Here is a 20,692-nt window from a genome sequence, read left to right as displayed (position 1 = left end):
ATGGACAGGGCTCCTTCCTGTACAGAAATCATACTGAGGTTCCCTATCCTCCCTCCTGCTGTCATCTCCCATATGTACATTTTAACAGACTTCTTCGCGAACCTCTTTTCAGCGCATTCCCTCTTGTTCTGTCCTCATTAGAGATTAAAAAATAGCTTGCTACCATTCCATATTTAATAATCCTACCGAGACTTGATTCCATCGCCCCTAGTGGAAGCAAGGAGCTGTCAGTAAGGAACCAGCCTCCTCCCTGCAGGTCAGACCAGCCACACAGGAGGGTTTCTCTGCCACAGGATGAGTAAGGACACTGAAGTCCTTTCTGTCCAGCCTCTTTTCAAGGAGGAAAACAAGACCCCCAGAGACACAATTATGGACAATTAGAAAATTAGGCCAGGCATGGTAGCTCATGCCTGTAATCCCAGCACTCTGGGAGGTTGGGGCAGGCAGATGGCTTGAGCCCAGGAGTTCAAGACCGGCCTGGATGATGTGGTAAAAAACAGAAAAATTAGCTGGACATGCTGGTGCACACCTGTAGTCCCAGCTACTTGGGAGGCTGAGATGGGAGGATTGTCTAAGCCCAGGAGGTTGAGGCTGCAGTGAGCCATCATTACGCCACTGCACTCTGTAGTTTAGGCTACAGAACGAGACCCTGTCTCAAAAAAAGAAGAAAATTAGATCTCTGTCTCAGAGATCTAAAAGGTAGAAAAGCATCTTTCTATCTATAGACTTAAAGGGAGGCAGATAATTAAAAGATGCCCAGATAAGCCTTCCTGACACCAAGTCCAGGCTTGTGAAGTGGGGATGTATAAAGCGATCATTGGAGATTCCTCAGTTTGGGGACTTATCACAGCCTGAGAGCCAGTTGGTTGCCAGGAGGAGGCTACAAGGAGCCAAGATAAGGCTGGAGACAAGGTAAGCTCTATGGATTTGTAGAATCTTAAGACTACCCCTACAGTCTTCTTTATAACATCTTACCCTATCTAGCAGCAAAGACACGAGTACAGAAAAAGGCACTTTGACAGCATTTTCCAACAAAAACACTTTATTCGTTTTCTTTCTCTATAGCTGCTTCCAAAGGTGACTCCCCCTGCAGCCTAGCCAGTCTGACCTCTCTCTCCATGCCTGCCACTTTTGCAGAACAACAAAACAACATTGGGATGAGATTCAACATTGGGATCTCCATTGGTGGGCAGCAGGGCTGGAATCTACTCTGGGGTACCCACCTTTAGGGACTGCCAAGTGGGGTCAGATGGTCCTGCTGCTCCCTACTGGCTACGACGTCGTTTCTTCCTTCTGCCTATGGCAAAACTGTCACACCGCCTTTTACGAGGCTGTGAGGATCGAACTACTCCCAGAGCTAGGGGTTTCTCCCTGGGGACCCCAAGTTGATCTCCTGAGTGGGATCTCTTTTCAGTAGGGGCTGGACCTCCAGCTAGAGCTCGCTTCCCAGACTTGGCAACAGGACATGGAGGTTTGCTGGGGCCTTTTGCCCCGGCAGGGAGCAGGTGGGATGCTCTCTGGCTGCCCTGACCTGAGGCATGGTGAGGACTGAGAGGATGCCCCCTTGGTGACAGGCTAAGTTTAGAGGCCAAGAGGTAAGCAAAGTTGGAGAGTTCCTCATCCTCTTCCTCTGCTTCCTTCTTCTTTTTCTCCTTTCCTTTGGCCCTGTCTACTGACCTGCGTGTTTTACTAACGGAAGTCTCTCTCAGAACTCTGGCGTCCCTGGTTCCCCATCTAGGGCAAGTGCTTCCAAGTCCCTGGCGAGATGATGTTTTGGGGGTCCCAGGTGTGTAAGACTCCTGACTCTCTTGTAAAGGAGCAAGGTTTTTAGGCTTGGACAGGTCAGGATCCACCCTGCCTTCTCCTTGGGGGTCACAAGAATTAACATTCAATGGGCAGGTGTCCTTGCTGACCCTTAGTTGGAGGCCACAGTCATCTTTAACACCTAGTATGTTGACCGGTTCTATGGTTTCCAACAGAGGAGAAAAGGAATTGCCTCTGCTCCCTGCCTCTTGGCTGGCTTCAGGCAAGGAGGAGGCATCCTCGGTCCCCATGATGAGGACACTGTCTTGGCATGTGGGCAGAAGCGTTTCTTTGGAAGACCCCAGTGTGGAGCCGTCAATTCTGCTTTCCAGCAATGGGAAGCAGCCTCCTGCCCGCAGATCACTGGGGTCCCCTGTGGTTTCACGGCTCTGCTCTTGATTTTCTTTGGACCTCAAGGCTGGGCTGTTGGCCCTCAAAGGTCCTGGCAAGCTGCAATCGTTTCTCTTTTCTAGGGCAGCTGCCGCAACTGTGCCTCCACAAGGAATCACACTGCTCTCCATACCCCCAGGTACTATGGTTTCTTCAGGACCCAGGGAAATGCTGCCACTGGAGCCCAGTGCCTGGCAGCCTTCCTGACACTCAGTTACACACGCCTCCGCTTGGAAGCTCTCTATGACCTCCTCTATGTGTACGGGCAGCTCCAAGTCTACAGCAGCCATCTCACCGCTCAGCCAAAGTCCTGGGCTGAGAGAGACGTTGTCCCTGTCCCCAGCTGCTCTAGCGGAAGGATTCTGATCATAACTCTGAGCCATGGGGGTACCTCTGTCATCTCCCCACATGGCTCCTGCAGAGCCTTCCTGGGACACTGCTAAAGGCTCCTTCCCTTGAGGAAGCCCTGCACGGCCCCCCGTTTGTTGTCCTTTCTGCGATCCCAGGACCTGCTTTTCTAACCCTCGCCCCTGCAGAGGAGCCAGCTCTGCAAGTCCAGCATCCAAACTGGGAGTGCTGTCAGGCTGGAAGCCTTCCTGCCAACAAAGGGGCAGAGCCTCTGAAGTCCTATCAGCCACCAGGCAGCGCCCAGGCAGCCCTGCACCTCCTAGATGGCCATCTCGAAGTCGCGATACCTGGTTTATAACCTTCCCAGACCCTCTCCTCTCCATACCCAAGGGTCCCGGAGTTCCCTGGAGAGCTGCAGGCTCTGGCTGCAGGTCCCAGCTGCTGGGGGATGGCAGAGTGTTCCCATCCCTGTGCATCCCTCTGGGGCTCCCTAGGCCTTGCTCCTGCCCACCATGCACTTCTCTTGCCCGTTTTCCTGAAGAAGAAACCTTTCCAAGGCAAATGGCGCCCCCAGCCCCCTGAAGCCCAGGTGAGGGTCGAAGCCGCCCATCCCCATCTTCATCTTCATCAGAAACAGAAGGACTTGAGTCCAACTGAGCTCCACTGTAACTTGGAGGCGCCTCTGCATCTTCCTCCTCTTCTAAGGCCAAGAGTCGCTTCTGGACCAGCTGGAAGAAATGGACAAATAATCAGTGCTATACATGATTGTGAAAGAGGTGACTGAGTGGGTGGTACAAAATGGTATTTGGGCAGGGCAAGGAAGGCAAGCAAGTAGTTTAAGCGATGGTAGCAAAGACAGATACTGCAGCTCTTTCCCACCTCCTTGTGCCCTATTCCCATGCTGTGAGCCCTAACATTCTCATTTCCTGTGTTTCCATAGCCCTCTACCTACTGGTTCTGCACCTGAAGCCCAGTCCTGAAGCTGTTCATCTCTAGAGCCATATCACCCTTGGCAGTGTAGGGTTAGATAAAATCTTGCAAGCTTCTTGTTCTCATATTTCCTATACCCCAGTTTTACCTGGGCAAGAGTGAGTCCTTCTTCTTGCTCTAGCTCCTCAATTAAGGCCAAGGGATCTCTCTGTTTTTCTGGGGACAGCAGATCTGCCAGAAATTGAGGGTGAATGACGGCCTCCACCTGGATAACAGAAGGAAAAGTGATGTAAGTCTGTAAGCAGGTAACCTGTGAAACAAGGGGCTTTAGAGAAGAAACCATGAGCTCCCCAACTGTCCCCTCTTACCCCTCCGGTATTGTAAACTGACCACCACCGGCTACACACATTCTCATGATGATGCATGCACACACATTACTCAGTTACAGAACAAAACCTAATTCCTACTACCTTGGACAAACCCCAGATCATTAGTTCCCGGGAGTACCCACCCCAAGGATCTGCTAGAAACCAGATGTGCAGGCCCAGCTCACCTTGGAGACAAAGACCTTCTGAGAACACAGCTCATTGATGTAGCTCAGGAGACCTGGATCTGGATACATGCCTTCCTCCTCCTGCTGCTGCCCTTCTTCCTCTTGTTTTCCATCTGACTCCCCAGTGGCCAGTTGAGTCCCCATCAGCCCTTCCATGATGTCAATATACTCCTTTACAGCTTCTGGTGGGATCTCCTTGGGCGCCTCAGGAACAGGAGGTCTCTGGGCTTTACGCTGACGCCGGCGGGGGGCCCGTGCCTTGGAGGCTGCCTTCTTCGGAATGTACACTAAGGGAAGAGATAGATAGGAGAATGGGAAGTAGCACAGAAACTACAGCTTCTGCCTCCCAGCTCTGTGAGGCCAGCAATCTAGGTACATTGAAATGGTTCCAGGCTGGATTGGGCCAACCTAAAAAAGTACCAGCCATGGGAGATTTAGGATCTAGGGGGCCTAAGAATCACTGTATGAGGAATTTTGGAATCCCTGAAATTCCAAAAAACCCCCCCGATCCAGCCCCCATTTCTTAGGCAGATGAGGCATCATGTGCTGAATTTAGAGTCTTGGTGAGAGCAGTTAGTTCACTTGACCAACATCAATACCTAGTTCAGGGCAAAAGGAACCTGAGAACCCAGCCTCCTATGGGGTGGTCTGCTTGGAATATCAAATGCCACTCTCCAGAGGGAAAGCGGCAGAGCCTGGGCCATGCCTTCTCTAATCTGTGACTGGCTTCTGTACACCTCCCTTTGAGCCTTTGGCCCTCGGCTCCTGTCAAAATTGGGTAGCCTCACCTGGCTGCTGGCAAACCTCAGAGGCCAGGGGCCCTAGAGGATCAAGTTTCAAAGGGGCTGCAGGAGACAGGCCCAGAGAGCCATTCATCAGCTGTGAGTTCTGAATCTGCATCTCCTCAGCCTCAAACTCCATGAACCTGCAGAGGGTGAGAAAGGCATAGGCAATGCTAAGAAGGAGACCAGACCCGTCAGAAATCCAGATGACAGTCAAGCATGGCTAAGAAAGGAAGTGCTCTCAGGTGGGCAAAGTCTGCCTAAGTCATGTCACCCAGGAGGGTGGTCACAGGTGGCTTAACCATATTTCCAGGGAAACCTCGGGAGCTCAGCACATAGTTCCTTCCCCTGTAGTCATCACTTAGGAAGCTTAAGAAAATGAATGGCCAGGTGGGGTGGCTCATGCCTATAAACCCAACACTTTGGGAGGCTGAGGTGGGCAGATTGCTTGAGCTCAAGAGTTTGAGACCAACCTGGGTAACACGGCAAAAACCCATCTCTACAAAAGATACAAAAAAATTAGCCAGGAGTGGTGACGTGCGTCTAGTCACAGCTATTGTGGGGCTGAGATGGGAGGATTGCTTGAGCTCAGGAGGTGAAGGCTGCAGTGAGCCCTGACAGTGCCAGTGCACTCCAGGATGGGCAACAGAGTGGGATCCTGCCTCAAAAAAATTTTTAAAAAGTAAAGTATGAGGACAGGTGCAATGGCTCATGCCTGTAATTCCAGCACTTTGGGAGGCCAAAGTGGGTGGATCATGAGGTCAGGAGTACGAGACCATCCTGGCCAACATAGTGAAACCCTGTCTCTACTAAAAATACACAAAATTAGCCTGATGTGGTGGTGGGCACCTGTAATCCCAACTACTCAGGAGGCTTAGGCAGGAGAATCACTTGAACCCAGGAGGCAGAGGTTGCAGTGAGCCGAGATTGCACCATTGCACTCCAGCCCTGGCAACAGTGTTAGACTTTGTCTCAAAAAAAAAAAAAAAGAAGAAGAAGAAGAATGATCTAGAGTTTGTAAACTTCTCTTGGACAGAGCCAGGGCTTTTACTACTTTTCATTTATTTATTTATTTTGAGATGGAGTCTCACTCTGTCGCCCAGAATGGAGTGCAGTGGCGCAATCTTGGCTCACCGCAACCTCTGCCTCCCAGGTTCAAGTGATTCTCCTGCCTCAGTCTCCCGAGTAGCTGGGACTACAGGTGCATGCCACCATGCCTGTTTTTTTTTTTTTGTTTGTTTGTTTGTTTGTTTGTTTTGTATTTTTAGTAGCTAAGGGGTTTCACCGTGTTAGCCAGGATGGTCTCGATCTCCTGACCTCATGATCCGCCTGCCTCGCCCTACCAAAGTGCTGGGATTACAGGTGTAAGCCAATGTGCCTGGCCTCACTTCTTTTCCATACCTATCTCACCCAGCTTCATGGATTGTACACAGCAGTGCTTAATATAGGCTTGTTTAATTTAATCAGGCCTATGCAACAGCCTGGTGGGATCTCACAGTGGGATCCTCCTCGAGACCTCATTTGCCCCTGCCTACAACCATAAAGAATTCAAGGCAGTTCCTGCCAGGAGACAAGGCTGAGATCCCAGAGTCCTGAGACTGGGATGGGGGTTCTTGGAAAGGTAAGTCTAGGAAGCACGGGTCCAAAAGGTTTTGGGAGGGAGCAAGTGGAAGCTAAGCTTGGAAAAATGCGTTCATTTTTCTGAGTTTTTTCTTTCTTTCTCTCCTTTCCTTCCTTCCATCCATCCTTCCTTCCTTCCTTCTCTCTCTCTCTCTCTTTCTTTCTTTCTTGACTGAGTTTCGCTCTTGTTGCAGAGGCTGGAGTGCAATGCACAATCTCGGCTCATCGAAACCTCCACCTCCTGGGTTCAAGCGAGTCTCCTGCCTCAGCTTCCTGAGTAGCTAGGATTACAGGCATGCGCCACCACACCTGGCTAATTTTGTATTTTTAGTAGAGACGGGGTTTCTCCATGTTAGTCAGGCTGGTCTCGAACTCCCGACCTCAGGTCATCCACCCACCTCGGCCTCCCAAAGTGCTGGGATTACAGGCATGAGCTATCATGCCTGGCCTTTTTTTTCTTTTTCTTTCTTTCTTTTTTTTTTTTTTTTTTTTTTGAATCAAAGATATTACAGAGAAATAGAATAAGAGCCAGGAGACAACTTTGGGCATCCCGGACACTGGCTTTCCCTGGCTCTTCCAGAACCAGCCCCTCTCTGGGATAAAGGGGGAAAGGGATTTTCTGTGTCACTGTTTCCAATGGAGGAGCGGTCCTGAAGTTCTGTATCAATAGCCACTTGCTACCAAGGCAGTGGGAAGAGACAAGAACCTGCCTGGTAGAGCATACCTCCTCATTACTAGGTCCCTTCAGCATGAAATTGCTCTACCCATTGGGGTCCAATCCCATCCTAAGATCTACAGTATCAAGGCTCCTATACAGATTCAGGATCTGGTGACGGGGGAGCTTTCAAGAGGAAACACGATAGAAAAACCCAAGAGTCAAGGTGGTGGAGGAAGAAGCAAGGATCCAGGAAACCACCATCCTAGTATACACCCCTCCTCCCCACCCTGTTTTTCTTTCCTTTCTTTCTCTCTCTTTTTTTTTTTTTTTTTTTGAGATGAGGTCTTGCTATGTTGTCCAGGCTGGTCTTGAACTACTGGACCCAAACCATCCTCCCACCTTAGCCTCTCAAGTAGCTGGGACTACAAGCACACACCCAGCCTAACATCTTTTTTTATTTTTTGAAATGGAGTCTTGCTCTATCGCCCATGCTGGACTGCAGTGGCGTAATCTTGGCTCACAGCAACCTCCACCTCCCAGGTTCAAGCGATTCTCCTGCCTCAGCCTCCCGAGTAGCTGGGACTACAGGTACGTGCCACCATGCCCAGCTAATTTTTGTATTTTTTTTTTCCAGTAGAGACAGGGTTTCACCATGTTGGCCAGGCTGTTCTCGAACTCCTGACCACAGGTGATCCACCCGCCTCAGTCTCCGAAAGTGGTGGGATTACAGGCGCGCGCCACCGTGCCCCGCCCTAACATAGCTTTTGATAATTGCCCCCACCTGAGCCTCTCAGCTGCCCCTACTGCTCTCAGCCCACAGCCTCCCTCAGGAGAATGAAAGTTCATCGAACTCACCTTTCCGCCATCTCATAAAAGATCATCCGGTCAAAGTTGCTGGTGTGCTCCCACTCCTGCACGGCCAATGGCAGTCCCTCCTCCAGGGTCATCGTGGGCTTCCGCCGGGCCAGGGAACGAAGCACTGGGCTAAAACCCCCATTGAGTCAGTCACATTCTGAAAGTGTGCTCCCATCCACCCGCCCTTACACCTGCCTCGATAACACATCCCCTGCCCCTCATCAAATCTATCGTGCCCCTCAGGCCCTGTCATGTCCCACTTCTGATTAGACTTACAGACGCTCAACCTCCCAACCATTCATTTACTATACTCGCCCCTCTTCCTGTTGAAATTTACAACTAATATAAAATCAAACAGATAATTCTTCTCCCCACCTTTTAAAATCAACCGCAGCTACCACCCCTAATTCTCACAGTGCCATCCTCAATTAATTATTAGAAAGGGAGGACTCGTGCTGGGCGCGGTGGCTTATGCCTGTAATCCCAGCACTTTGGGAGGCCGAGGCGAGTGGATCACGAGGTCAAGAGATCGCGATCATCTTGGTCCACATGGTGAAACCCCATCTCTACTAAAGATACAAAAATTAGCTACTCGGGAGGCTGAGGCAGGAGAATTGCTTGAACCTAGGAGGCAGAGGTTGCAGTGAGCCAAGATCGCGCCACTGCACTCTAGCCTGGTGACAGAGCGAGACTCTGTCTCAAAAAAAAAAAAAAAAAAAAAAAAAAAGGGAGGACTCATGTTATTAAATGAACGGGATTCGCTATAAAGTAGGTTTAACCTTGTCCAGAGGTTCTTGCTTTTTTTTTTTTTAAAGGCATTTGCTAACCCAAAGGAATCTCTAATTAAAGGTCGTGTGGTGTTTTTATTTATTGGTTTTTAGTCTTTGTTTCCACATACCCCCCACAGACAGTCAAATGCCAATACTAGACCCCCACTTCTAGAGGGCTCTTGAGCCCTTTCTAATCCAGAAGAAATCACGAGCCCAGCCTAAAGTAAGGGCTTCATTTTGCCTCTCTGACTTCCCTTGGAGTCCTCAGATATTATTAAGCATCAGAATCACCTGGGGAAGCTCATTATCACCAAACTGCCCCTCCCCAGGATCCCACAACTGAGCATTTTAGGAGCTTCCCAGGCTGCAGTGGTCTGCCCTTTGTGGAAGACCCTGCCCAGAGCCGCTGAGTGTGAAGCACAAGCAGGCCAGGACCCGAAGCAAATGGATCCCATGCAAACCTTGAGAGCCCATACTGGTTCAAGATTTTGAAATGTAGCCTGCTAGGCTCCAAGAACGAACTCAGATCTGTCTGGAGAAAGCAGGGAGTCAGGAAGATGCTGTATATCTAGGACTTTAGGGGAACATCTTGATTCATTTGCTCCAAGTTCGGGGTAGATTCCAAGGGGGAGATTCCTTTAGGAGTTCAGCCACTGGAAGAGCACTATGTAAATTTGTTTAAAGCAATATAATGTGGTGTGTGTTATAGAGTGGCTTACACAAAACGCTGAGGGCATAGGGCAGTTGAGAGGGACAGTGGGTCTGGGTGGGAAGGAAAGACTATTCCCCAGCTGAGCAAAGACTGTTTTGTAAACTCAGTAGCCTAGGACCCGGGGCTCCTTGGCTAAACATACACTCGCTCTTAAGCAAGGACGTTTTGACCTTTTGCGAGTTCTTTTCCTCTTCTGGATTGCCTTTTTATGATAATAATAAAATAGTTGACATTTAATGAAACATTCTCTGTGCCAAGGACTTCACATATATTAACCCATTTGATCTTCTCAGCAACTCTGTGAAGTAGGTAGAGTTATCCCGCTTTTTAAATGAGAAAACGGAGGGCAAAGATGTTAAATGTCCTGCCCAGGATCACAAATCTAGTGAGTGGGAGAGCCGGAGAGCCCATGCCCTTGACCCCTAAGCAAGCTCTACCCACCACCCTATTTCAACGTGAATTCTCCTGAATAAAACGGGTGGAGGCAGCAGGGGGAGCAGCACACACACAGTCCTTTGCCTGGCCCCACACTTCCCCCTGCCAGCCAGGGCCCTGATTCAGGGTCCAGCACTCATCCTGGCTAGTTTGGATAGTTCTGACTCAATGTCAAAAGGGGGTAAAATAGAACGGGGGGGCGGGGTGGACCCTGGCACTTAGAGTGAGAGCCTAAGTTCCCATCACTGGTCTTTGGTTTATGGCAGGAGCCCTCTCTGAGCTTCAGTCTCTTATCTGTAAATGAAGATGACCAGAGAAAGGCTGGCCTGAACTCAGCGTTGTGAGGATCACTTAAGCTAAGACACCTGAAAGGTTGTTATCAACCAGGAAGTGGGTTAAGGGGCTGTTATTATTAATAACATGTTTTTCATTCTCAGAGCATCTCCATTGCCCTCATGACCTTCCCTCCAGTATTCCTAAATAGCCTAAACTACTACATTCACCCCAAAGTTCTCCTTATTTAAAAGCCCTAGAATAATTAATCTCAGGTCTCCCCACTTACATAAGAAAACAGGACAGAGCTTCTGTGTCAGGACTTTGGGATAGGTGCCTCCGGGCCAAGGCTTTGTAACGCTGCCATCGACGGAAGTTCTCGTAAACGTCCTTGGAAATTTTGGAGCGGTCACCTAGTGAAGGCTTGGATAGAGTGGCCACAGGACCGCCTTCCCTGGTTGTCCCATGTAGCCCTGGCCAAGCTTTTTCCAGGGGCACAATGGGGACCAGTTGAGCAACTGGTGGTGGAGCCTGAAGTGGAAGGCCTGGAGGGCCCTCCTGGCTGACACCAACAGCCTTAGAGGGCAGAATGGTCTTCATATTAGATGCTGTCACAAATGGAGGTGCAGGACCCTCAAGACCCCCACAGGGAGTGCCCGGGGCAATCGAATTGAGGGAAGTCTGAGTAAGGATAAAGTTCTGAGTTTGAGAGGGCTCAGCTGATCCCCCTTCTGTCTTGACTTTGACAATGACCTTGCCAGCCCCAGCCCCACTGAGGCAAGGGCCCCCGTCCCCTGTCACCAACAGTGAGCTGGGGAAAGCAGAGAGCATCAGAGGGTTGTCTGGAGAGAATACTGAAGGCATGATGGGCTGTGGAGGTGGCTCCCCAGGTGGGTGGTCTGGCGGGCCAGAAGCTGGTGGGAGAAAGGGAAGTGCAGGCGATGGAGACGGGGCAGCACTAGGTTTCATGCTCATATCCGGTCCCGGCAACGGAGATGCTGTTGAGACAAAGAAAAAGAAGAAATGGAGTAGGAGAAAAGAAGACCAGAGTTAACCATCTGAATTCCCCATTTTATTTTTATTTTTATTTTTATTTTGTTTGAGACAGAGTCTCTCTCTGTCACCCAGGCTGGAGTGCAGTGGCGCGATCTCGGCTCACTGCAAGCTCCATCTCCCGGGTTCACGCCATTCTCCTGCCTCAGCCTCCCGAGTAGCTGGGACGACAGGCGCCCGCCACCACGCCTGGCTAATTTTTTGTATTTTTAGTAGAGACGGGGTTTCACCGTGTTAGCCAGGATGGTCTCCATCTCCTGACCTCGTGATACTCCCTCCTCGGCCTCCCAAAGTGCCGGGATTACAGGCGAATTCCTGCTTTATTTTTAATTTTTTTTTTTTGTAGAGGCAGGGCACAGTGGCTCATGCCTGTAATCTCAGCACTTTGGGAGGCCAAGGTGGAAGGATCGCTTGACTCCAGGAGTTTGAGACCAGCCTGGGCATCATGGCAAAACCCTGTCTCTACTAAAAATACAAAAATAAGCCAAGTGCACTGGCATGCACCTGTAGTCCCAACTACTTGGGGGGGCTGGGGTGGGAGGATCACTTGAGCCCAAGAAGTCGAGGCTGCAGTGAGCTGAGATTGCGCCTCTGCACTCCAGCCTGGGTGACAAATGAAAACTCTGTCTCCAAACAAACAAACAAAACTGTAGAGACGGGGTCTCACTATGTTGCCTAGGCTAGGCTCAGACTCCTGGCCTCAAGTGATCCTCCTGCCTCAGCCTTCCAAAGTGCAGAGATAACACGTATGAGCCACCACACCCCATCTGAGTTCCTCTTTAGGCTCGAAGACTCAAAGCACTGATTCTCAACAGGTGAAAGAGGGGATAAGGATGGGAAACTTGTGTAGTTTGCAAATGTCTCCTAAGTGATTTTGATCTTACTCCTCGTTGAGAATGACTGCATTAAAGAAGCTGCTTCTTTTTCAACAAGACACACAGACCCCTGTCTGCCAAGAAGAGACAAGCCCGAGCCATCACTGCCTCTAAATGTTGCTTTTTCTTTCTTTCTTTCTTTTTAGATGGAGTCTTTCTGTGTCACCCAGGCTGGAGTGCAGTGGCACGATCTTAGCTCACTGCAACCTCTGCCTCCCAAGTTCAAGTGATTCTCCTGCCTCAGCCCCTCAAGTAGCTGGGATTACAGACGTGAACCACCACATCCGGCTAATGTTTGTATTTTTAGTAGATACAGGGTTTATGCCATGTTGGCCAGGCTGGTCTCAAAAACCTGACCTCAGGTGATCCACCTGCTTCGGCCTCCTAAAGTGTTGGGATTACAGGCGTGAGCCACTGCACCCGGCCCCCGAAGTGCTTCTCTAAGAAAATTCCCGGCAGACCTCTCCAGCCTCTCCGTAGGCTGTTTACTAAGATACAGAATTGGGTTGACACCTGCTCTGCAGGGAAAACAGCCCACAGCGGCCTCCGTGCAGTAAGGGAACTAGTCCACGGTAAGCTCCAGCCCCTCTCGAGGCATCCATAAGGCCTTTGAGAAGGAGGCACTTTCAAAAATATGACTGGCTCATTCTCTCCTCCTTTTCCTTTTCCTGTTGCTTCTTATAAATCTCTCTTAACCTAAAACAACAGAAGAAAGATTCACTCTATAAGCAGGAGCATGAGCCCATGAAGCTCAGACATCCTGTAACACATTCCACCCAGCATTCCACGTACATCCCTATGCTCACCTATTCCAAACCAGAGATTCAAACCACCTGAACCCTGCTTCTCCCAGCTGCTCTGTGGCCTCTGCCACCACGCACAGAAGTACTGTTCCCAGGAGAGGATATGTGGATTGCATGTTTGGTTCCCAGAAATTTTGTTGTATAACAGCCAGGAATAATTAGAGAGGATTAGATAAGGACAAGGAAATGAGTGAAGGGAGGGCGGTGTGGGGAGAGAGGTTTCCAGATCTTTAAGTAACTGCTGGACGTGTTTGGCGATGCAGACTATCTGTGGCCCTTCTGCTTGGAGCTCCTAACATCAGAAATTTAGGGCTCACTAGGAACGAGGCACTGAGCTAGGGGCTAAGGACAGGACAATGAAGTCCTTCATTGTCACTGGTTCCAGCTGAGGAGGGGCTATGTGGACTCTAGTCAAAGAGACCAAGGATAAGTATACAAATGTGTACTTAATCAGAACCTATGTCTCCTAGGACTTTTTTTTTTTCCCCCGAGACAGAGTCTCTGTCACCGAGGCTGGAGTGCAGTGGAGCGATTTCAGCTCACAGCAACCTCTGCTGCCTCCTGGGTTCAAGCTATTCTCCTGCCTCAGCCTCCCTAGTAGCTGGGATTACAGGCGGGCGCCAACACACCCAGCTAATTTTTGTATTTTTAGTAGAGATGGGGTTTCACCATGTTGGCCAGGCTGGTCTTGAACTCTTGACCTCAAGTGATCTACCTCCCTCGGCCTCCCAAAGTGCTGAGATTACAGGCGCTTGAGGTCAGGAGTTAGACACCAGCCTGGCCAACTTGGTGAAACCCCGTCTCTCTAAAAATACAAAAATTAGTTGGGTGTGGTGGTGGGCGCCTGTATCCCAGCTGCTCAGGAAGCTGAGGAAAGAGAATTGCGTGAACTCGGGAGGCAGACTTTGCAGTGAGCTAACATCACACCACTGCACTCCAGCGTAAGCGACACAGTGAGACTCCATCTCAAACAAAAAAAACAAAACAGAAAAACAACAGTAGAATATCACCTGCTTAAATCTCCTCCCCCTTACAAAAAATATTACACTGTCAAACTAACACCACCCAACTTCTGCATTCTGACCATGGCACACGAGCAAACTCAGATTCAAACTCATTTCAGCCACAGAGCGGAGGGCTGAGGGTATGTCGCTGAGTACAGAACACAATGAAAGGGGCCTGAAGGCCTGAGATCCATAAAAGGAAGAAGCATCTCGGTGAAGCCCCAGCTCTCATCCTGGCTGTAATGACCCACCTCTCCGGCCCGGATGAATCCGGAAAAACTGCTTCCTGAACTCAAAGCGAAGCCACCTCTAGGGCTGGAAGGAGCCGTGAGGCTCTGAGCAGAGGCAGGATTTTTCTTTTTTTTTTTTTTGAGACCGAGTTTCACTCTTGTTGCCTAGGCTGGAGTGCAATGACACAATCTTGGCTCACCACAACCTCTGCCTCTCAGGTTCACGGGATTCTCCTGCCTCAGCCTCCCGAGTAGCTGAGATTACAGGCATGCGCCACCATGCCCAGGTGTTTTTTTTTTTTTTTTTTTTTTTTTTTGTAGTTTTAGTAGAGATGGGGTTTCTCCATGTTGGTCAGGCTGGTCTTGAACTCCTGACCTCAGGTGATCTGCCCGCCTCGGCCTCCCAAAGTGCTGGGATTACAGGCATGAGCCACCGTGCCCGGCCAGAGTAGAGGCAGTTTATAATACATTCCAGCCTAATTTTCAGGAAGGCATTTCTCTGCAACGGATAACTACAGATTATCTTTTCCCGCTAAGGTCCTTCCCACCTTACCCTCCCATCCTCCATCCTCCACATCCCCTTCCCCTCATAAGCCTCAAGCATGGCAAAATCCTAGAACAGGCTCCAGTTGCCTGAAAGAGACAGATGAACTTGGGCATTCCCCCTTGAAACCTCTCGGTGCCAGTCCTAAGACACATACCTCTGATCCCCTCTCCCACCACAAAAACACACGCTGACGTGCCCCCTGTTCAAGGGAATCAAGTTGCTAATTGCCATCCATTCTCTATACTCAGCATGTGTCCTCGGAGACACCTTGATCTGCCCTTAAGGAGGTCCTCTTCCTTGCCCGGCCCCTAGTCTTAATGGTACAATCTCCTTCTCTAGCCTCCCCAAGTGGGATACCTTTGATGGGGTGTAGCACCTCACATTCCTTTAGGTCAGCCCAAAGAGCTTGTCCCAAAGGATACGAGCAGGTACCAGAAATCCTCCTCACCACCTAAAGACTTACCTCCATCTGAAGCCATCCTCTCAGCTTTGGGCACTAACCATGGCTGTCTGGAAGCCTCCAGAATGAGGCAGTCAGGTCCAGGACCCAGAGTAACTTGGCTCCAAGTAGGTGCACAGGGATCCAAGGAAGGGAAGGTAAAGATCAGATCAAACAGAACTAGAATATGGAACTCAAGGCAGTCTGCTGTGGGGGAGGGGAGAGGGAAAAGTGGGGTGAGGGTGGGGAGAGCTAGTCCATGAAGGGTTCTAGTAACTACGCAAAAACCAGGAATTCCCTTCAAACTACAGTTTGGCAACACAACTGATGTTCGCCCTTTAGGGCTATTTGTAAATTCTTTCTCAGATTCCCAACACATTACAGTTTTGCGTTTGGTTCCCTATACTTCAATTCTTCACCAACATATCTCATTTTGTGTCCTTCCATCCCAGCCAGTTCTGTAACTGACCTCCTATTAACAGCAGGCTGATGGTAGACCCCTGACTTAATCCAATGATGGCTATATTTTCCGAACTAAATTCAGACCACATTGGTCTGTATACTTAAGGATCAAGAGAACTAAAGTCTAAAATTAGAATTGTCAGATGATCCAAGGTGCTCGATTGCTGTGTGCACATCATTTCCTTGGAAAGCTGTCCAATCTACTAGCATGGGCTCTGTACTCCACAGAAGCCTTACCCTTTGCTGAAAAGCCTCACTAAATAAAAAAGCTGCCATGCTGTTTAAAACCTCAAGAGTAGAAAGTCCTTCATTTTGTTAAATTATTTTGGTTTAAATTTTAAAAATAAAATGTATCTGCTAAGGTTCCTGGTGACTATTTCAGGCCAGTAATTCCCAGACCATCCTCTACAGCCACAGCTTCATCCAAACGTGGATTTCCCCCAAAAGACCTTCCCTGGGGTTCATGGCATCTTTCTTGCTTTCTCTGAGATATCTTTTCTCTTTTCTAAAGACTCTTTCATTAATAAGACCTGAAGGCTGAAATCATCCTTTTCCTTTCTAACAAAATTAACTACTTAGATATACTTTTTTTTTTTTTTTGAGACAGAGTCTTGCTTTGTCGCCCAGGTTGGAGTGCAGTGGCATGATCTCGGCTCACTGCAAGCTCTGCCTCCCAGGTTCACACCATTCTCCTGCCTCAGCCTCCCGAGTAGCTGGGACTACAGGCGCCCGCCACCACACCCGGCTAATTTTTCTATTTTTAGTAAAGACGGGATTTCACTGTGTTAGCCAGGATGGTCTCCATCTCCTGACCTCATGATCCGCCCACCTCGGCCTCCCAAAGTGCTGGGATTAGAGGTATGAGCCACCGCGCCTGGCCTTTAAAAATTTTTTAACAGGTAATACATTAGCAAGGTTCAAAAATCAAACTACAAAATAAAATACATAGCAATAAGTCTGCCTCCCACCCCTTACCCCTTTCTCCTGTAACTAGGTTCTCTATCCCAGAGGAAACCAGTATCATCTGTTTCTTGTGAATACTTGCAGAGATTTTTTATGCAACTACAAGTAAATACAAACCATATCTTTTTTTTTTTTTTTTTTTGGGGGGACAGGGTCTCTTGCTCTGTCACCCAAGCTGGAGACCAGTGGCGTGATCTCAGCTCACTGCAACCTCCGCCTCCCGGGTTCAAGTGATTCTCCTGCCTCAGCCTCCCGAGTAGCTGGGACTACAGGTGACCGCCAGCACGTCCCACTAATTTTTGTATTTTTATTAGTAAAGACGGGGTTTCACCATATTGGCCAGGCTGGTCTTGAACTCCTGACCTTGTGATCCACCTGTCTCGGCCTCTCAAAGTGCTGGGATTACAGGCCTGAGCTACCGCACCCGGTCACAAACCATATTCTTTTTTTCAGACGGAGTGCCACTCTGTCACCCAGGCTGGTGTGCAGTGGCGCTATCTCAGCTCGCTGCAACCTCTGCCTCCCGGGCTCAAGTGATTATTCTGCCTCAGCCTCTGAAGTGGCTGGGACTACAGGCGCCCACCACCACACTCGGCTAATTTTTTCTGTATTTTTAGTAGAGACAGGGTTTCGCCAGATTGGCCAGGCTGGTCTCGAACTCTTGACCTTGTGATCCGCCCGCCTCAGCCTCCCAAAGTGTTGGGATTACAGGCGTGAGCCACCGCGCCCGGCCAAACCATATTCTTTAAAAAAAAAAAAAAAAAAAAAAAAACCTTGCAGGTTTTTCTGGTTACACAACATATATGCCAACGCTTTTGTCATTATAAATAAGGCGTAATGATGATCTTTGTAATGATATTTTGGTTCTCATTTTCATTTCTTTAAACGAATAAGGAGAACTTCTATATTCTTTAAAAAATTGTAAAATCTCCTAGAAGGTGCACTTTACTACGCTATTATTAGCTACTCACCACTATAAGAAAGAGCGCTGAATTTGCGGTAGGGACCTAAGTTTAAATCTTGGTTCGACCGCTGAAACATACTTCACCAGTTTCATAAAATAACTTTACGCTATTTTCGCTTTACGGAATATTGATACTCAACATGCATTCTTTACCGCCAACGCTTTGAAATGGAGCAGGGAAACTGGATGTTAAAGAGGGGAGGGAAGAAAACCTCTTCCTTCTTCCCTAGGGCAAAGGGGCTCTGAATCCTGGAGCCCTTGTTTCTTCAGGCACTGGAAACTCACTGCTCCTGAAATGGGTGTGTATCTTGAGATAAAGACAAGCTTCTATACGTCAATGTTCTATCCACATCCATCCCTACCCCCCTCTAGCGCCGTGTACCTAGCACACAGTAGGCACACTCCACGTGTTTCAGCCTGCAAAGTTGCAAGTGTGGCCCCCCAAGCCAAGCCCTGCCCTCGTGCGCCCCCTTCTGGCTAGCTGAAAATAAGGCAAAAAATGACTACATTTGCCGGCGTGCCAGGAGAGAGACTTCCGGCTATGCAGGAAGGAAATTGACGAACACGTGACGCGGTCGGGCGGACCCTGCAGACGGAGCGGCGGAGCGAATTGGGACCTCTGGCTTACGAGCAGTCATGTTTCTCCAGTATTACCTCAACGAGGAGGGAGATCGGGTCTATACGCTGAAGGTGAGGAGAGAAAACAGGTTGTAAATAGGCATGGCGAGAAATGTAGATGGGAGGAATGGGTGAGGCCATACACGGAGTTACCTAGCTGGGTGCAGGGAACCAGAAAGTCCAGAACCGAGGTGGGGGAGAACCGGGAGCGCGCGACGAATTTTTTAATTAAAAAAAAAAAAAAATTGGCCGGGCGCAGTGGCTCACGCCTGTAATCCTAGCACTTTGGGAGGCCGAGGCGTGTGGATTACCTTAGCTCAGGAGTTAGAGACTATTCTGGGCAACACGGTGAAACTACGTTTCTACTAAAATACAAAAAATTAGCCGGGCGTGGCGGCGTGCGCCTGTTTTCCCAGCTACCTGGGAGGCTGAGACAGGAGAATCGCTTAAACCCGGGAGGCGGAGCTTGCAGTAAACCCGGATAGCGCCATTGCACTCACTTTTCTTTCTTTTCTTTTTTTTTTTTAAGACAGGGACTCGCTTTGTTGCCTAGGCTGTAGTGCCTCGGCTCACTGCAACCTCCGCCTCCTGGGCTCAAACAATCTTCCTGCCTCAGCCTCCCGGGTAGCTGGGACTACAGGCGTGCGCCACCACACCTGGCTAATTTTTGGTTTAGGGTTTTTTTGTTTGTTTGGTTGGTTTTGTTTGTTTGTTGTAGAGACGAGGTTTCGCCATATTGCCCAGGCTGGTCTCAAACTTCTGACCTCAAGCCATCCTCCTGCCTCGGCCTCCCAAAGTGCTGGGATTACAGGCGTGAGCCACCGCGCCCACCCTTTTTAAGTTTTGTATTTCTCTATTTATTTGTACAACTTTTTGAGCTGATCATTGCATCTTCTGTTTTCATGTTTGCCCTTTTTCGCGCTGTCCCCACCCCATTTCATCACTCCTGTACTGACATACATTCTCTATTCCTGGAGCAGAAATTTGACCCGATGGGACAACAGACCTGCTCAGCCCATCCTGCTCGGTTCTCCCCAGATGACAAATACTCTCGACACCGAATCACCATCAAGAAACGCTTCAAGGTGCTCATGACCCAGCAACCGCGCCCTGTCCTCTGAAGGTCCCTTAAACTGATGTCTCTTCTGCGGCCTGTTACCCCTCGGAGACTCCGTAACCAAACTCCTCAGTCTGTGAGCCCTGATGCCTTTTTGCCAGCCATACTCTGTGGCATCCAGTCTCATCCTGGTGATTGAGCATGCTTGTGTGAGGCAGTCATGGTGGCATCACCCATAAAGGGAACACGTTTGACTTTTTTTTTCGTATTTTAAGTTACTACAAGATTATTAAAGATAAAATGATTTGAAAAGCTCTTATTTTGTGGTGTTGGAGGAAAGGATTGGTAGTATTGTTTTAAAGGGAGGGAGATGATGGACGAGAGTACCCCAGAGAGTTGCAACAATACCACTTGGAAGAAAAACTTCAGTCCTGTAGCAAGAGTGGTCATGTGCTGTTAGTGGTAGGAGGGTATTGGGGAAGAAAGATTAAGACTTTCACAACTGTCAGCATTCACTGAAAAATACCCCTGTTGTCACGTAATTTCTCATCCCTTGAAATAACATTTTGATTAAAAATGGAAGAGTACTTGAAAAAGTAATAGGTATATTATAGAGAGAAGGCAGTGAATTGAAAGAAGACCAATATTTCCTTTTTGTATAACTTTGAGAAAGTTACTTAACCTGTTTAGTCTGATTTTTCTCCTTATTAACTTATCTTTGAACTCATTGATTTAGTGGTGGGCTTTTTTTTTTTTTTTTAAGACAGAGTCTCACTCTGTTGTCCAGGCTGGAGTGCAGTGGTGGCTGACTACAACCTCCGTCTCCCAGGTTCAAGCAATTCTCCTGCCTCAGCCTCCCGAAGTGCTGGGATTACAGGCATGAGCCACCTTGGCTGGCCTAGTGCTATGGATTTTAAAATTGTTTTGTGGAGTGTGTATTTTAATTCTGCAATCTTTATTTTCTATGATATCAAAAATTCTAGATTCCAGAAGCAGATATAACTTAAATTAGCACAGACAGATGTGATTTATGAAGACATGCCCTGGAAAGACTTTTTTTTTTTTTTTTTTTTTTTGAGTCAGGGTCTCACTCCTGTGGTCCAGGCAGGAGTGCAGTGACGTGATCACGACTCATTGCAGCCTCTATCTCCCTGGCTCAAGCAATCCACTCCATTTTTTAATTTTTTATGGAGGCGAGGTCTCACTATGTTGCCCAAGCTGGTGTTGCGTTCCTGGGCTCAAGCTGTCCTCCTGTCTTGGCCTCCCAAAGTGCTAGGATTACAGGTGTGAGCCACAGTGCCCGGCCAGACTTTGTCTTGGATCTTGTTATTTGACCATCCCAGCCGAAAAGTTCAGGATAGTTGTGGATTGCTGAAAAGAAAAAAAAATCTCTCCACTGGGGTCATAATTAATAGAAGACAGATTATTTTCAAATAAATTACTGAAGCATACAGGAATGGTGAAATGAGATACTTGTTTCCTGTTAAGCAATTTTATTTCTTAGCCTGTTCACTTACTTGCAGGGTTCTTAACATTGGATCTGAAGGA

At 48.8% G+C, this 20,692-nt stretch overlaps 2 protein-coding genes across 3 annotated transcripts; one reads left to right on the top strand and one right to left on the bottom strand.

The window, feature by feature from the left end:
• Nucleotides 1-1,024: 1,024 nt before the first annotated feature.
• On the bottom strand, nucleotides 1,025-18,000 carry NUTM1 (NUT midline carcinoma family member 1). 2 transcript variants are annotated; one of them, XM_025390510.1, is made up of 8 exons: nucleotides 17,477-18,000; nucleotides 15,105-15,284; nucleotides 10,419-11,127; nucleotides 7,940-8,068; nucleotides 4,813-4,949; nucleotides 4,025-4,311; nucleotides 3,620-3,736; nucleotides 1,025-3,269 (listed from the first exon to the last, which is right to left on the bottom strand). In XM_025390510.1, the coding sequence occupies exons 1-8, from the start codon at nucleotides 17,544-17,546 to the stop codon at nucleotides 1,266-1,268; spliced, it is 3,633 nt and encodes a 1,210-aa protein (XP_025246295.1). In that variant the 5' UTR covers nucleotides 17,547-18,000; the 3' UTR covers nucleotides 1,025-1,265. The 2 variants fall into 2 exon arrangements, with proteins under 2 accessions (XP_025246295.1, XP_025246296.1); XM_025390511.1 differs by lacking the exon at nucleotides 15,105-15,284.
• A 2-nt stretch (nucleotides 18,001-18,002) lies between these two features.
• Nucleotides 18,003-19,460, top strand: NOP10 (NOP10 ribonucleoprotein). The gene is made up of 2 exons (XM_025390512.1): nucleotides 18,003-18,159; nucleotides 19,068-19,460. Exons 1-2 carry the CDS (start codon nucleotides 18,106-18,108, stop codon nucleotides 19,206-19,208), a joined length of 195 nt encoding a protein of 64 aa, XP_025246297.1. The 5' UTR covers nucleotides 18,003-18,105; the 3' UTR covers nucleotides 19,209-19,460.
• Nucleotides 19,461-20,692: the final 1,232 nt, after the last annotated feature.

This window comes from Theropithecus gelada, chromosome 7a (assembly GCF_003255815.1).
Source record: "Theropithecus gelada isolate Dixy chromosome 7a, Tgel_1.0, whole genome shotgun sequence".
Lineage (NCBI taxonomy): Eukaryota > Metazoa > Chordata > Mammalia > Primates > Cercopithecidae > Theropithecus > Theropithecus gelada.
This window is presented reverse-complemented; position numbering and strand designations above follow the sequence as displayed.